The 16803-nt window shown below is 40.7% G+C and overlaps 1 protein-coding gene across 2 annotated transcripts in view; it reads left to right on the forward strand.

Moving 5' to 3' along the window:
• Positions 1-6165: 6165 nt before the first annotated feature.
• rbfox1 (RNA binding fox-1 homolog 1) overlaps positions 6166-16803 on the forward strand; it is a 227617-nt gene continuing 216979 nt past the window's right edge. Inside the window, exon 1 of one of the 2 annotated variants that reach the window (XM_084744732.1) lies at positions 6166-6195. In XM_084744732.1, the coding sequence (XP_084600858.1) occupies positions 6169-6195 (27 nt within the window). In that variant the 5' untranslated portion in view covers positions 6166-6168. Of the gene's footprint in view, positions 6196-15004; positions 15290-16803 lie in introns of those variants that run through there. The other variant, XM_084744733.1, reaches the window with a different exon arrangement.

Below are 16803 nucleotides of genomic sequence, written 5' to 3' on the forward strand. Positions count from 1 at the left end.
ATGCTGTAAAAGGTAAGGTTAGTTTGCTTCGATATTTGCTGTAAAGCGTTGTCGTGTTGTGTGGGAGGTGGAATCCCACAGACTAGAAATAGTTGGGGTCACCTCTATGCATATCACTGGGTCTGGAATGAAATGCCTGAGTAGAGGCTGGACTGTGTCTTTTCCAGAGTTGTCCAGGGTCAGAGGCAGCACTCCCTTGTTGAGGTATGCTGTGCTAGAGAAAAAGAGTTTTCTTTTTCTTGTCTGTGCCCATGTTCCAAACAGCACCAACCCTTTTGGGGTATGATCCATGGAGGGCATTGCATGGCTCAACACTCTCCTTGGCAACAACATAGAAACCTGGAGGGTTTATTAGGAGAAATGCCCTGCCTTGACTGATTTTTATAGCATTGTACTTACACTAACCATGTCTTTATGGATCTCGCTGTGTGCACAGGGGTATCAGACTTGGGCCAACAAAGAAGGAGTCAGATGCAGGACTCAAAAACATGATGTCTTTAATGGAAAAAGTGGTCAGTACACAGATAGATCAGTCCAAAAACACAAGCAGGGGTATGCAAAGGCAGCAGGCAAAAACGGTCCAAAGTGCAAAAACTAGGAGAACACTAGGAATATGGCTGGAACACACTATCAAACAACTGAGACGAACTGGCAGCAGACAAAGGGTAGCACAAGGACTAAATACACAAGGGAGGAAGGGTAATGAGGGACAGGTGAAACCAATCAGGGCGGGGGCAGGCAATCACACAGGAGGGAAACACACAGGGGCAGGAAGTAAAGTGCCTGAAACGGGAGACAAAATAAAATAAAACAGGAAACACTGACAAGAACTGAAAACAAGGAAAACATGACCTTAATGGGATCCTCAGGGTGTAACAAGGGGTGCAGTCATGCTAGAATAGTGAACGTCCTTCCCCAGACTGTTGCAACAAAATTTGAAGTGTCTAATGGGCTGAAATGTCTTCATATGTAGCATTAAGTAGGCCATGCACTCGAACTAAGGCTAGGCAGTCTGAAATACAGCCCCAGACCATTATACCTCCTCTACCAAACTTGATAGATAGATAGATAGATAGATAGATAGATAGATAGATAGATAGATAGATAGTGGCTTTTTGGTTTGTGGTTTGCACACATGTGCTGCCCTTTTATGGATTTACTGGGGCATTTTCATATGCTTACAGCAAACTTCCTGGCAGGTGCATCCAATTTAAGATCAAATGCAATTCATCAACACACTCGGGTGGGTAAGAACAGACTGGACTGTCTGCAAATGTTTCATGAATCCAACCAAGAATTTTCATATTCATCCCCTACTGCTTTATTTAAGAACAATTATAGAGAAAAGTAAGAAAACATTCATACATGAGGCCTGCATGATCATACCCAAACCTAACCATATGCACCGCTTACTAACTAACCTCTAAGAATCATGTAATTGCTACTATGTATTTTTCATGCAATCCTTGAAATATGTAATGAACACGTCTGCCTCTAGGAGCTGCTCGCAGGGCTTTAGTCTTTAGTCCCTCCCCCTCCTCTCTCACCGTCTTTATGAGCTGACTGCAGTGGTTGAGGTACAGTCTCCCACTGGGGGCTGAGAGCACTCTTGCTTATTCAGCATCTTCTCACTCATTCTTGCTTTCCACCCCCTCTCTGTTTCCATCCCTGCCTCCCAGCTTTCATTCCCAGCAGGTTTTAGAGTGGTGTGCAACATACATTCATTAATTACCTACATAACACTCTCCCTGCCTGGCAATACTTTATGGAAGAAAAAAAAATAGTGAAAAAACTGAGACCTGCATCAGCAGCAATACTATATTTTCAAGATCATGACACTGTAACACAGTATTGGTCTCCTTAAATTGTCTGTTGCACACAGCCAACATGCTACGATCAACTGGACTAATGTGCAGTGTGTGGAAATTTTTTTCATCAATAATTAAAAACATGTTCTCAAGTAGCAGCATGATATACAAAATATGATACATGCAAACATATAGAACCAGGCCTCTGATAGCTTTTATTCTCATTTTAATTCTTTTTTGTAACTGTATATATCTATTCATTTTGTCCAACATCTAGAAGTATATAGTAATGCAAACAAAGCACTTTTTTTTTTGTTAACGGTGGATTGTGCTGTTTTAATCCAATACACTTTTTTCTAAATTGAGCAAAAATCTCCTCATGGTCCTCTAGTTGCCTGTTCTTTGTTGTGTGCGCTATTCCTCTGGTCAGTAGTCAGCATGGACAGAGGGACTAATTAGCTTACCTTAAAAAACTAAGTGCTGTCGACTCATACGTGAGTCACTGCTGCAGACATGATAAGAAGCAGGAGTGAAGATAAATCCCCTTTTAAATTGCAAAAGTTTGAAACATAAACTCTGACCTCTCCGCCTGCCAGCAAAGTAGCGAGCATCAGGTCTGTGCCTGGCTTTCTCCCCCAAAGATCCCTGGCTCTCATTAGCTGTCTTTCGGCTCCGTGCCTAAGCTCCACCCCAGCCTGTCCTCAGCTCTCTCCCCCAAAGATCCCTGGCTCTCGTTAGCTGTCTCTCAGCTCTGTGTCTCAGCTCTGATCCAGCCTGTCCCTGGCTCTCTCCCCCAAAGATCCCTGGCTCTCGTTAGCTGTCTCTCAGCTCTGTGTCTCAGCTCTGATCCAGCCTGTCCCTGGCTCTCTCCCCCAAAGATCACTGGCTTTTAGCAGCTGTCTGTTGCACCTCAGCTCTGTCCCTGTTGTATATATTATATTATTACACTAAATTTTATTCTCCCATATTGAGGCTAGATTCCACCATATTGCTAAACTGATACTGTTTCCTTGGCAATGCATGTTTGTGAATTTGAGGGGTGGAGCATCTGAAGGAGCACTGAAGGGAGGGGTGTGTTTGTTTGGTTATTGTGTTGAAATATCAACTGTTCTTTCTCCAAAATGACTCACCCCACCTTCAAAGCAAGGACCAGATTTGCCTTTACAAACAGTCATCAAAGAAGGCAACTGCCTGCCCATCTGACAGAGTCAGACAGACACAGATGCTGAAGCCTGACAAGTTCCTCTGTAGCTCTGATCGTATATATAAAAAAAACCCTGCTCAGGGAACACCTCGGCCCTCGACATACCTTTTCAGAACATTCAGAAAGTGAGCTCAGGTACTGATTTGGTAGTGAAGCGGTGATGGATTGACATCTGGTTGGCAGCAGCCAGCTGTTGTGGCTGAATGGCTGACTCTGGAGCTATTGGTGTGAGATCCATCCCCCTCTATAATCCCTGTGTCATTTCACTGTGTGCTCACTCCTGCTCCTGTCAGCCTCGTTTGGCTTTGATCAGCACACTTATTGGCATTTTTCGTTACTCCAGCAGTTTCTGCATGACGAAGGTATAACACACAGCTTTGCACCACCAGCCCATCTCTCTCTCTGTCTCGACTGCCTAAATATCTTTTGATTTCTGCAACTCTCAGATCTTTCTTTCCTCATTTTCCCATTTTAATTTCTGTCTCTATCCCTCTCTCAGTCTGTTCTCACTTTGTTTCAGCTGCTCTTTAAGTCCCACATGATCTCTGTTACTGATACTTTACTGAGTTTGTTGTAGTAGGTCTGCCTCCAGGAAATAGCCACAGCCGCCAACTCTGAGCCAGGCACCGACAAAAGCTTTCACTGCCTACTCAAATTTTGTATGGTCTAATCTTAAACAGTGGTACAAAATCACTTTAGTGCTGTGGGTAAGCTTTGTGCAGTGGATGCAGTGACTGTTGTTTTTCACATTTTGTCCTTGATACTTGCTGTAGCTCTAGAGACCCTGATTCATGGGCCTCTGAGATCGTCCAGCTCTACTGCAAACCCTTATGCTCAACTTGGTTCACTCGCTGGTGGTACCAGCTTTGATGCATCAGACATACAGGCACTTTACCAAAAATATCAGGCAGTGCCCCCTGTTGGGGAATTGGAAATCCCATTCACAACAATGCAATGTGTGTGTTTAAATTAAAAATTGACAGTTTTTTTGAGTTCATGCAACTCAAATTCAAGACAAGTCAACTTAAATGTTTCCAATTTACGGGACTGGTTCCTTAGGTTGATGACATCATATACCCAGCCTGACTGAATCAGTTTTTTTGAGACTGCCTTTGCTCCTGATATGTCTTGTATAACATGAAAAACACCACAACAAAGGTAACAAGGTAAAAAATGTGATTTTCACTGGAGGGGGTCTTTAACAACCTAATAGTATTAGCGCTGTGTTGGTATGAACCTGAAGATACATTACATTTCACAGTACAGGGGTTACAAGTCAATAAAAATTTAAAAAAAGGTTACTTATTTATGCATCAGAGCAGTTAAGACAGATATAGGTCTGTCTGTCCCTCTTTACTAAGTCCTGGGTTAAGTACTGCCTTAATATGATGCAGACACACATGTCTCTGGGGGACACGCAGACAAGGATCAACATATAATCAGAACAATTTTCTCCCTCCCATTATCTTTCCCTTTAATAATCCTCACAGGGTTACACTTTCTCTTCCAAATCAATGCAGAAGCAGTGAAAATCACAGCAAAAACCCCTAATAAGCAAAAGGGGAGAAACGGAGGGAGTAAAACAGAGAGCAAGAGAAAAAAAAAAGATAAACAAAGGAGAGATGTAAAGATGGCGGAGGTTAGTTCACATGGCCGAGAGGGGAGCACAGAGCAGAGACTGGGGAACAGCAGAGCTGATCTAAGCAACTTCCCATTTTTTGTAGCCCCAAGTGGCAGCAAGAGATAAGTTTGATTTTGGCAAGACAGGAGAAAGTCGCTCCAAACTTTTGTAAGGTGGTGTGGAAGAGACATTTTTTGGGAAAACATATTTAATTAAGGATAGGTTTTCAAGGATGATATTGTTGGTCCAAAGAGGATCCTTCTGATGACTCCTGGCCTGACACCTTTAGACCAACATTTCTACCTGTACAGCAGAAATACGTAGATTGTAACATAAAAGAGGTTTATTAAGTCACAATATGTGTAGAATTTTCTCATTGCCAGCCTAACCCTATTGCCAGACAAGGAAGTTAAGAAAGAATGGTTTTGCAAAACCAGGATTATGTTCAGTGCCAAAGGTTTTCACATCTAATAGAAGTTTAAAGCCACCATGAAGTCCCCCATTAGTTTGTGGATCATTTTGAAGATGGCAGCCGCATAAATGCTGTTGCCATCTTGTTGTTTTTGAACCCAAAAGTGACCATATTTAAATAAGAGTGGATGCATTTTTGTCATGGTGTTATCGTACTTTGAATTTCTGGTATCATTATGAGTCACAAAAACACGGAAAAAAAATTGTTTCCTGCAATTTGCTGACTTTTAAAGAATGAAAATAACAAATAATAAGTACAATATGGCAGCATTTTTATGTTAAATGCTTTTAATTTTCCTTTTAATTCTCAGGCATAAACTAATATTTGTTTGTTTTCTTTCATTGTTTTCTTTTTTTACCTTATAAGGCAGCTGGATTCGTGAGATCACGTCAGAATTTTACAGAATGCCCCTTTCCTTTAAAATTTCCCTCAAGAAATGGGAATTCTTCTTCCCAGAAAGTCTGGTTTGATGTAGCTGTGTTGTCTTGGTGGAAACAGTAGACAACTGGAGTCTTAGAGCTTATACACGCTGTGCTGTGCCAGAAACAGGTTGTGATAATGAAAAAGAAAAAACATTTGTCATGAATTGGAAGAAAAAAAGGGGAACTGTGATCCCAGGAGGAAAGAGGGAAAACAGGGGGTCTGCTGGGAAAACCAGGAGGGTCTTCATGTATTTTAAGTGTCACTCTTGCAACTGCCCCATGCACACTTCGCTGTGTTGACATAATCAAAGCTTGATGACAGACCTGCCTTGCCTAGTTACTAAGATATGATTGGACAGTCACTGTTTAGCGAACAGCTGACTTTGGCTAATAAAGGTCTGATTATTGCTATTCTCTTTCTCAGGCTTGTGCAACCAACAATTTCCATTAATGAACTGAAATTCAGCAACACTGAAGTCTTGTTACAGATCAGTTTACTCTTCGCTTTCACTGTCGCAGTGTGGGTGGATCATTTAACACTGTTGTTTTCATGTGTGGTAGACGCTTTTTAAGGACTGTGGACACTTCAGAATCAACAACTAATTGTTTTTTTTTTCCTCTTGTAAATTTCAGGCCAACTAATGAGCTGTGAGCAGGACCAGCTGAGGGTAAGTCCTGCATGTACAGTATGAAGGCATCCACACAGTTTTCCATGCAACTATGCACTTGATTACATGGAAATTCCCAGAAATCCCTTCACATACCTGACTTACATGTATTTGCATGTACTATGTGTATTTGTGTCCATGCAATATTTAGTATGTTATAATACATACATGTTTAAGGACATGCATCAGTGATGGTCACATATTGATTCAAAGTGAGAAGAGATTAAAGGTACAGGTAACAGGAAACCCACATGGCATATGGTAGGTTGCTATGGCAACGCATAAACACAACACCGAAATGTGAAGGTACAATCCACAGCCATACAATGTTGCCCTTAGAACCAAAAGTGAAGATAGAACAGAGCTACTTCAAGCTCAACCCCATCAGTCCACGTGAGGACTGACCCCATCGTACGTGTCGTATGCATCAAACCTGGTCATACAGGGTTATTCTGGAGCTGATTTGTTTACTTCAGTTGTGTGTAACGGTGGTGCACTCTTGTGCGGCACATCTCCAATCAGAGGCTGCAGATTTGGCCTCAGGTAGCTGCAGATGTTTCATGAACTGAAGTCTAAAGCAGCTGTGGACAACAGATACTGTCAATCATATAAGACTATATATAAATGCAGACCTATTTACTACTGTCCATGCTATAACATACTTTTTTTATGCTGATTTAAACAAGTGCACCAGTTTTATTAGAAGTGTTTATTCGTATTTCTGCAAGTTTATTAAGTTTGCTCTTAATAATAAAATAACCAAATCTGTTGTGAAGTGATATTGCAGCACGAAGTCTAACAATAAATTTAGATTAATAAAAAAATATAAAATTTAAATGACCACTGTATAAGAGAACCTATGGTGGCAAAGTGTTCATTTTTCAATGAAAATTTTGACGATCAGTTTTCATTGACGTCCTTTTATTTCATGACTAAATTGTGACAACGACGTGGGTGAAAGAAATATTGACAAAAATTTATGATGAAATCTCTGTTCATTCTTTCCCCCGACAAATAATGACAAGACGAAATAGTTCTGTTAGTTAGCTTCTGCTCATTTTAATCAGCCACTTCAAAGCACTAATAAATCTGACCTCATCTTCACCAGAGGCTTTTTAAGCGTAAAGAAAAGAAAGGAAAGAGGAGAGACGACCTGTCTGTGGACACTTTCCTTTTATATTCAAACTGAAAGTCAGACTGAGGGTATCATTACAAATTAAGATGTGCACCTTGTGGTTTAAAGACGTGCACCAAAGACACCTGAAAACACACCGTCCTGCAGCATTTGTCAAGGTAAATACCAAGTGTTTATTTAATACTACTGTGTTTAGGATTTGTCTTGTTGTTTTTGTTGTGCATCTGCACTTTTACTGTTGTCCTTGTCTACGCTTGGGACAGCGAGAAACGTAATTTCGGTTCCTTGTATGTCAAGCACATGTGAAGAATTGACAAATAAAGCTGACTTTGACTTTGACTTTGACAAGTACATAAATTGGTTGATTGGATAACGAGTGTTAATTTCCTTTTAGAACCAAACTGGATTCAGGGCACTGTGCTGTGCTCTGTTAACATACTGCTAAGTTTAACAGAGCCGAGCTCACAAACATAATTCAGTATTAGTTTTAGCTTCATGTAGATTGAGTAAACATGTTTCCCAGAAAATCTGACCGACTTCAACAGCACATCAAAGTATAGCACTACAGGGGTTTCTACAGCATCATGGTTTGAGGCATGAGGCATGGACCAAGCTGCTGTATTTGATGGCTCGGAAGCGAGAGCTGGCGGTGCAACATGGCCGCCTCCATGGAAAAGGACCCAATGGGCCTCATGCAACATTTTTGTATTCTTATCTTAAATTTCTTTTACTTTTTTTGTATGTAGGGCTCGTATGAATACGCCATGTCAGATTCAACGAACGCTTGTGACTTCAGAAAACCGTGTAAATGATCCACTTGTGCATATTTGACTGCACATGCGTGTGAAAATGACATCACAGAGAAAAAAGAAGAACTTTATGAGTTCAGAGTTTGATGTCCTGCTTTCAGAGATCCATAAAGGGGAAATCTGTAATTTTAACAGCGTCAGCAGTGGAATTAAAAGACCTGCTAAAGCAAAGAAACGGGAAAAAGCAAGTGCTGTTAATGTCATGTTACCTGAGAGTCGGACTGTCTCTGAAATAAAGAGGAAACGACTCGCCACAGCCACAGTAAGGGGCGATCGATGACTGCAGCGACACGGGAGGGTTAAGGGGAGACAGAGGACAGAATAAGTGATATTCACCTGGACAGAGACTTCATAAACCTGCAAGATATACGGCCAATACACCTGACAGCAGGTAATAATAGATCTTTGAATGAATGACTGCACGTGACTCCACGACACGTCCGGACCACTCGGAAATCGTGTTTGTGTCTGAAAGAAAATTCAAAATATGAGAAAATTAGTGAAAGCCACAAGTTCTCTTGTAATGACACACACACCACTTCAGAGCAAATCTGTTCGTACGAATGGTTCTTGCATGAGGCATAATGATTCTTATTTTCAGCTGATTATACACTATTGAGTATACAGTTATGAATGTTATATTCCATTTCTTGGCGATAAATCCCCCTAATTCTTGCACACTGGACCTTTAAGAGAAGAAACAACATTGCAAACAAAAGTTAACCTGACTTAATGATATTATAAGAGCCACCACCAACAAAATAACTTGCAAGTTTGCAATTTTTAGTTTATTGTAGCTTGATAAATAATGAATCAAAGTGCAACACTTGTTCAGATTACAGGGCTTGTAGTCCTGTTTGTAGTTTGTATGTGCATATGTTGCACGCCTCGGGCACTTACAGTATGAATGAATGTTTGATTTAACGCGTGTGCATGAAGCATCTGTATGATGAGCATGTTTTGGTCTCATTACCGACTTGACAAGAGGCTTGAGAATAGCAGTAAACTGGGAGCCTCATTATAAATCTTGCAGATTGAGTAGAGCTAGCTCATATCCACACTTAATGAGTCAGAGATCTCGCCTCTGTGCCGTCTTCTTGCCTCATGGGATTTTGAGTCTAGTTGTGTATTTTATTGCTAAGTTAAGCAAAAGTGATTTTTTTTTTTTTTTTTAAATATTTCCAATAACCAACCGTGGACCTTAAAAAAAATCAAATGCAGTTACAGCAGCAGACAGTACAGGCCGTGTTGGCTTTGATGCCACGCAGCATAACTCTCATTAAATTGTGGGTACATTTTGAGTCTAAAAATAAACTTCCAGCCTTCGTGTTATTATTCATGCCTCGGCATCTTATTGCAATCCCCTCTACACACAGCTACCAGCCGATTTCATTTCTTTTTTAATTGTCCATAGCCATAAAGAAATGAGCAAGTATTTCCTTCAGGATAATGGGGAAATGAGAAGCAAATAGATTACACTCTCAGATTGCATCTGGACTTTGAATTTTTAGTTTTTTCTGTTTGGTTATTTGGCCCCTCTGGGATTCTTTTCATAAACACTCCTTCTTTTTTCATCACAGTAGGATCCTCTATAACTTTTTAATCCCATTATGTAAAAATGTTGATATTTGAGTTCGGTATTTATCATCTTTTTTTAGGGTCAAGGACAGTTATTTTAAATTATTTCGGTGACCCTATGCAAACTGTGAAACCCAGTCAGAATTTGGGATGTCATTCTATAAAATGTGGTTAAGGATGTTTAAACTATGACTGTATTAATCATAATAATGGAAAATCCTGTTTGGCATTGTGTTTTCTGTGCTCACAGCTGCACAGTATCTGACTTACATAAACACACCATGAACCCTGGGATCTTGGGCTTTGTTCAGACTGCAGGCAAATCAGATTTGTTTCTCAAATCAGATCTTCAAGGCAGACATCACCACTCTATCTGGATGGGCTGCTGTTATAACAACATCAGCATCATTAACCATACTTTCCAACCCTGAGACCTCGTTTCCTGTATTCAGGTGGCTTTAAAAGAAAGAATATAACAAAATAATAAGCGCACTTCAACAGCGTTTTATGTTGAATCTTTTTAATTTTGCTTTTAATTCTCAGGAGACAACACAGAATAATTTGTCCCTCTTGCATAAATTTATAGTCATCCTCTTTTTTCATTTATTTAGTTTTAATTTGCCCCTAAAAGAAAATTGATTCAAAAAAAAAAAAAATGCAAGCCCCTTTCCTTCAAAACGGGAATTCCTAAAGAAGGTCTGGTTTGGTGTAGCTGTATTATTGTTCGGCTGGAAATAGTAGATTTTGGCAAGTATGTCTGTAACTATGTCGCTGTCAGGTCGCAGTGCTAAACTCCTCCATCGCACCAGAGAAGCTCAGTGACAAAGGAGGCTTTTGTGTACATTGTGATGTTCGGTCCCTCTGATGCACCACTGTCATTCTGGATTTGACGGTGTTGTTGTGAGTCCTGTTGCGAGTGACACAAAAGACAGACTGACACATATCTGTAGAAATGTGATCACAATTGCATTTGAAACCTCCTCCAGATTTTACTCTGTGAGGCAACTGGATTCGCAAGATCACATGAGAATCCATCTTGCCAGGCTTCAAGTTAGTTTGTGTCCATACCAAAAGTGGTGCAGCCAATCAGCGTCCTCGGAGGAACTACTCGCAGTTAGGGGTGTGGTTTTTGGTGTGACGACAGCAACAACTGTCCAGGAAAGCAACTTGTCTCAAACAATGGCAGCTCCTGAAGAGGTTAGCATAGATACTGTGATATCTACCAAGTGTTTTATTTTTTGAAAGTTCCTGCCCTTTGCCAAACAGTTCCTAAGGACGACTTCCTAGATGGTTCATTATAAAAAAAACATGTCGTGTCAAGTTAGAACCTCATTCTCCTTGGTGTCCATTGTTTGTTTGACTCATCCCTCCAGCTGACCTCCCCTCACTCTCCTCACACTTTCTCACTCTTCATACTTCATCACCTGTCTTTGACGTCACATAAATGAAACTGAACATAATGCTATAGAAATGAGGCTACAGGGGTACACACAGAGTCAAGCATGGGGGCACTGACCAATCTGCCGTACTAGATGCCATGTCTGAAATACTTTTGCATTCTGATGCTGATGCTGCTTTGTACTAGAGCTGCAGTCGGAGATGTTTTAAGTCATTTGTAGCCCTACTTCTTTAGGATACTGATAACTTCCCCTCAGTATAAGGCACAAACAGACTGTGAAGCACATTTATCCAGCGTGTCCTATTTGGTTTGCTTCTATAACATCTTTTAAAATATTAAGGTTACAGGTGGTGAAAATTACATTGTTAATTAAAGCTCACTGTATGATAGAATGCTTCTGGTGCAGCCTTCATAACAGTAAAATATAATATTGTTCTTAATTAGTCTATTATTTTTATGCAGGAGGAAATTGCATGTATGTCAGTGGGAAATAATGAGCGGCTTTGGAAGTAGAGGATAGGAGGAGTTGCATATTCAAATGTGAGGTTTACACAGACAACCCATGCAGCTTGTAATTTCTGGGAAGTTCCACGTACTGATTGTACATTCTAATCTTTTTTGTGCATTTGATAGAAATCATAAAGTAAAGAAATATGGTGCATAAAGTAACGTAGGGCACACTGGGAGATTTAGAGGAGTGGTTTTCACCTCGTTACCTCTGGCTCAGTTATGTATACCTATGCACGCATACAGCCACATTCACCAGCAGGAATGTGGAATGTGTCTAGAGGTCAGTGATTCCATGGTTTTTACTCCAGTTGCAACCAGACAAATTGTCATGTTCAGGCACTATCCATCTGTCCGTCCAAAACTTACATAACATCTTAAAAAGAAGTTAGCGTCGGATCTTGGACCAAATTTCCATCTAAAGTATGCAGAACTTTTAGTCCCAGTAACTTCTATTCAAGAAACTAAAAAGTAACCTTCAGCCCATTGTTGTTTAGGCAAATTGTTCTGTATGAAAAAGCAAGTCATTTTTGTGCATGACTATACAACATTATTGATGCCATATAAAGAGACAGGAGTAGCACTGCAAGCCCCACTCCCAAAGTTCCTGGAGTTTTGGAAAGGACTACCTCGGAAGCAGTTACTTTAATTTGGGTCCCTGAGTTAGAAATGTTCCTCCAAGGGTTTGTAGATCATAAGGAAAGTTCCAGCAATGAAACGTGGTTTGGTTTCACTCAAGACATGAACATCCATGCATCCATCCATCCATCCATCCATCCATAACCACTTATCCTGGAGCCTATCCCAGCAGATTTTGAGCGACAAACGAGATACACCCTGGACAAATCGTTAGTTCATGACAGAGCTGGCACATAGAGACAAACAATCATTGAAGCTCACATTCCCACATTCATACTTAAAACAAAACCTTTAAAACACTGAAGTCACACAATAGCACAAAGAAACTAACAGGTTGAGGCAGTGGTAGACCAACATCTCCTGTGTTCTGTCAGGTAAAATTACTTATTTTGCCAAAAGAGTCTGGTTTGTTTGGAGCGAGTGATGTAACGGCAGTTTCCCATCTGACAACAAGGCAAAGTGGTGAAAATATTCTGAATATACTATACACCTAAACTAATAATGATTTGTTTTAGTGGCTAAAATACATTTTGTTGCTGACCCTGTCCACAGCAGTACATTGCTTAGCTTCCTACACCAGTACTCCTGCTGCTTCTCCAAACTGAGGGTGTGTCAACTATCATCTACTGTAGATAATACGCTGGCTGACAGAGGCTGACAGTCTGTCTGTGGTGGGTGCACACGCACAAGGCTAGCCAAAATGAATATTTCCACAAACTGGAAATTGAGAGGCTGAAATGGGGGTGTGAAGGTTGATTTCAATTAATGGTCTTCTTTATTATGGAAGTGGCTGCACTGTAAGCTTTGATAATCTCTACAATTTTTCTGAGACAATTTACAGGCTGGCCATCCAGCAGCTGCAGCTGTTGTATGTAATTGTTTCCATTCATCACTTTAAAATCTGTGTAAAGGAAAGGGGGAGTTTTTTTCTTCTAAACACACTATACATGTTAGAAAATAGTTGCTGAAAACGTGAAAAGACTGAGAATGAAGTAGTACTGAATTGTGGAGTTTGACCATTCAACTGTTGTTGGCGATTTCTGTGTTCAGGTGTGGTCCGATGCATTTGCTCTTGTGCTCAGCCCGTTGGAGTAAAAACCGCTTGTGCTTTAGACCACCTAAAACCTGGTTGAAGTGCAAAGTCTGTGGTCTTTCAGCACAAGATAGCACCCAGCACGTTTGGCCGAAACACGCACACGTCTTCACAATCACAAAACACCTTCATTTATGTTCACTCTCTTCCTCACACGTGAAAGTGGATTAGTAAATTGTTATTTGAACATATTTTCTATCAGCAATAAAGTGTAAATATTGAAGTAGAAAGTATTCATGAGCCTCGCGCTTGGCTGAGGCACATACACATCTCCACAATCACAGAGCACTTTTCATGAATGTTTAACAGCCGTGCACACCTGTGTGTCTTTAAAGATAAACTCACTAATACAGAAAAAGAATTTTTTTTGTAATTATAACGTCTGTTAAATCTAAACAGACCTGCAAAGTGCGAACGGGACGGGATCACAGCTGTCAGATCGTCGTTATCAGATGAGTCAGCATGACAGCTGGAGCAGCTGTAGTGTTTGTGTCTGCGTGTTTGTTGTGATCCAGAAAAACAAGGATTGCTGGCGCATCTGCCTCTTAAAGGTGATGAGAGCTGACTTTCTGATTGGTTTATTGCACGTTAGGCCTAAACTCACCTGTGAATTAATGAGGGCACTTGAGCACACCTGATAGGTGTATTCTGCTGTGTGCTGCTGGTGCAGGGCAGGGCAAAATATCATTTGCGCCCAAATCCCTGGTAAAGGTGGATTTGGACACACCTTGAATTTTCCACTTGCGCTTTAGATCAGCGTAAGATAGGGCCCTTTGTTTCTTTGTGGAATACCCCACAGATGCACTTCCTCATCTACAAAAGAGCATATTTTGTTAGAATTTTTGCAATCCTGAGCATTTTCTCCTTGGAACAAGTTGCCTCTGATATTTGAATTATACAAAAAATGTGTGACCTTTTGTTGCAGTTTTCTCTTTGTCCTATACTTTCATTGCAAAAAAAATGCCTAAAAGCATTGAAAATAGAAGCATAGAAATAGAAAAGCTATTGTGAAATCAGGCATTTTAGGCTGTGGGCCCCCCTCCCCCCCAAAAAAAGGGACTGATTATAGAAGCCGCACAACCCTGCCCTACTGGGAAGTACCTTCAGCGACTCTCTCAGTCCAGATCAGCCCAGCAGTTCACTTCAGATCACTTCAGTTCCATCAACTTGACACAGAAGAAAAAAAATACCATCCTGTCACCGTCCTCTGGCTCTGGTGTCTCAAACATGTCTGGACATGTCCAGTAATACTGCTAGACACAGCGTCCATGTTTCAGGTGGTTTTCAGGTCATAGTGGTGTTTTTTTTCATGATTTTGAGACCTAACTTTATGTAATTTTAAATCATTCAGATTTGGCTGGGTGGTTGATAACACGTTTCTATGATGAGACAAACTCAGAACACATTTATTGTTGCTTTGCACGACCTTTAAAACTTCCATTCATTATGACTGTGAGATGTAGAGAACACTTCAGCTGGGTGTACACATTCGTGTGTGTGTGTGTTTTCTCCACCTCTCCTCTTCAGTCTCTCTCTTTCGGTTTCATTGTGCAGTGGTGTACCGTAGCCTCCTGCTGCATAGAGTAGATTTAGTCATTAGGCTCTCTTTCTCCCTCTCTCTGTCACACACACACTGAAACACTTGCGCATACCGAAACACACACTCGGAGAGAAGTGGTGGCTAAGCAGGATTTTACACAAAAGGAGTAGAGAGCAAGAAAGAGAAGTCAAAGGGAAAATAATAAAAGGGTCAGAGGCATCTTCCCAGTCCAAGAAGAAGAGTCGGCACGCACTGAGTGTGATGGTGAGCTGGTGAGCGAGGGACACGCAGGCTGCAGGAGGCACAACGTGTGTTTAAAGTAAAGGAGCAATCTGTCCCGCTGCTGCAGGGGAAAGCACTCAGTGCTCCAGTCATCATGATGATGTATCTGTGGGTAAGTTGTATCTGTGAGTGTGTGTGTGTGTGTGTGCGTGTGCGCTGTTTATAATCTGCTTTTTGGCTGTTTGCTTCGTATATTTGCTCTGTTGTAAATATGCTACAGGAAGTGTTCCAACTTCAGTTTAATCAGTTATTGGTGGTTATAAAAGCTACACCGCAAAGAAACTGTTGTTTGCATCACTTAAAGGCAACATTCACCACTTTTTTATTTGGATGTCCGGTCAGTGTTGATGGTAAATGTAGTCAACTGAAGCAATTAATTGCCTGCTTGTGGAGCTGTGCCAGCAGTGCCTGTATGTACCAGGATGCATTGCGAGCAACCTTCTAACACCCACGTTGCTTTGTATTCCCACTAGGAATGTTCCATAACGCTAAATCAATATTTGAATGCTACACATTCTGTTTAAAGCTGGTGTTTCTGCACCATAGCAGATAAAGGTTAGGCTAAACTAATGTTATTAGTATTATACTATTTGTAGAAAATTCGTAACACATTTTTATCTAATGAAACATTGTGTTTTGACCATAGTTTTTAGAGTTTAACATCTCAAAAACTGCATTTTTGCTGCAGTCTCCCACCTGCTACACACAAAAGGAGACAGCACCTGGATTAGCTCAGTCTATCAGCCACCTAACAGCACCATGAATTACATTCATATGACCACAGTAACAAAAAAAATAATCTATTTTGGCTCTCATAAAAAAGATAAACTAATTTAAACCAGTGAATCACTTTACTCAAATTAAGATTTTGTTCTAGAGTTGGGCGGCATGTTAAAATTTGATCATCGTCAGCCCATCCATTGGTGACTGGCGATATCTTCGTCCCCACCCCCACCTCCTCCTGTCCTCTCCAGTCTCAGCTGGCAGATGTGTGCAAGTGGCATGCTGCGTACGTTCACTACATCCAAAAGACAAAATAAACTCACAAAGCGTCTACAAATGACATGTTCTCACACTTATTTTCCATTTTAAACAAAAAAATATGACGGTACACCTTCTGAATTCAAGTTTCTCTCTTTTACCAAACTAAGACGAGCATAATTGGCTCATTAGCCCCGCTGAAAACACACTTAATTCAAACTCGACAGAAAATATAAAACTCACCAAAACCATCTTTGTTAGGCTGTCCACTCTACCAACAATCACCAACTCTGGTTTGGTCAAAATAAATCCTTAATTCACTGTGTGTGTGTGAGTGTAAAGAGTCTGACTCTGCAGGCTGTTTTCATGGTCGGCTGAGTGGGTGTGTACTGCGCCGCTGGACGAGAGCGCGGTGCAGAGCAGAGGCTGTCACTCTGCAGACTGCATAATAAAATTACAAAAATCGCCCTGAAAAGTCAGCCAAATAAGCAATCTGCGATGGATTCAGCCCATCTCCAACAGACAATATATTCGTCCAATCGCCCAACCCTATTTTGTTCTAGGGTTTTTGTTTTTGTTTGTGTTTTTTTGGGGTGATGAAGAAAAAAAAAATATGATGAAAGACATTTGGAGCTTCATTTGAAA

This window comes from Lutjanus erythropterus, chromosome 19, assembly GCF_056507025.1.
Source record: "Lutjanus erythropterus isolate fLutEry1 chromosome 19, fLutEry1.hap2, whole genome shotgun sequence".
NCBI classification, from domain to species: Eukaryota; Metazoa; Chordata; class Actinopteri; order Lutjaniformes; family Lutjanidae; genus Lutjanus; species Lutjanus erythropterus.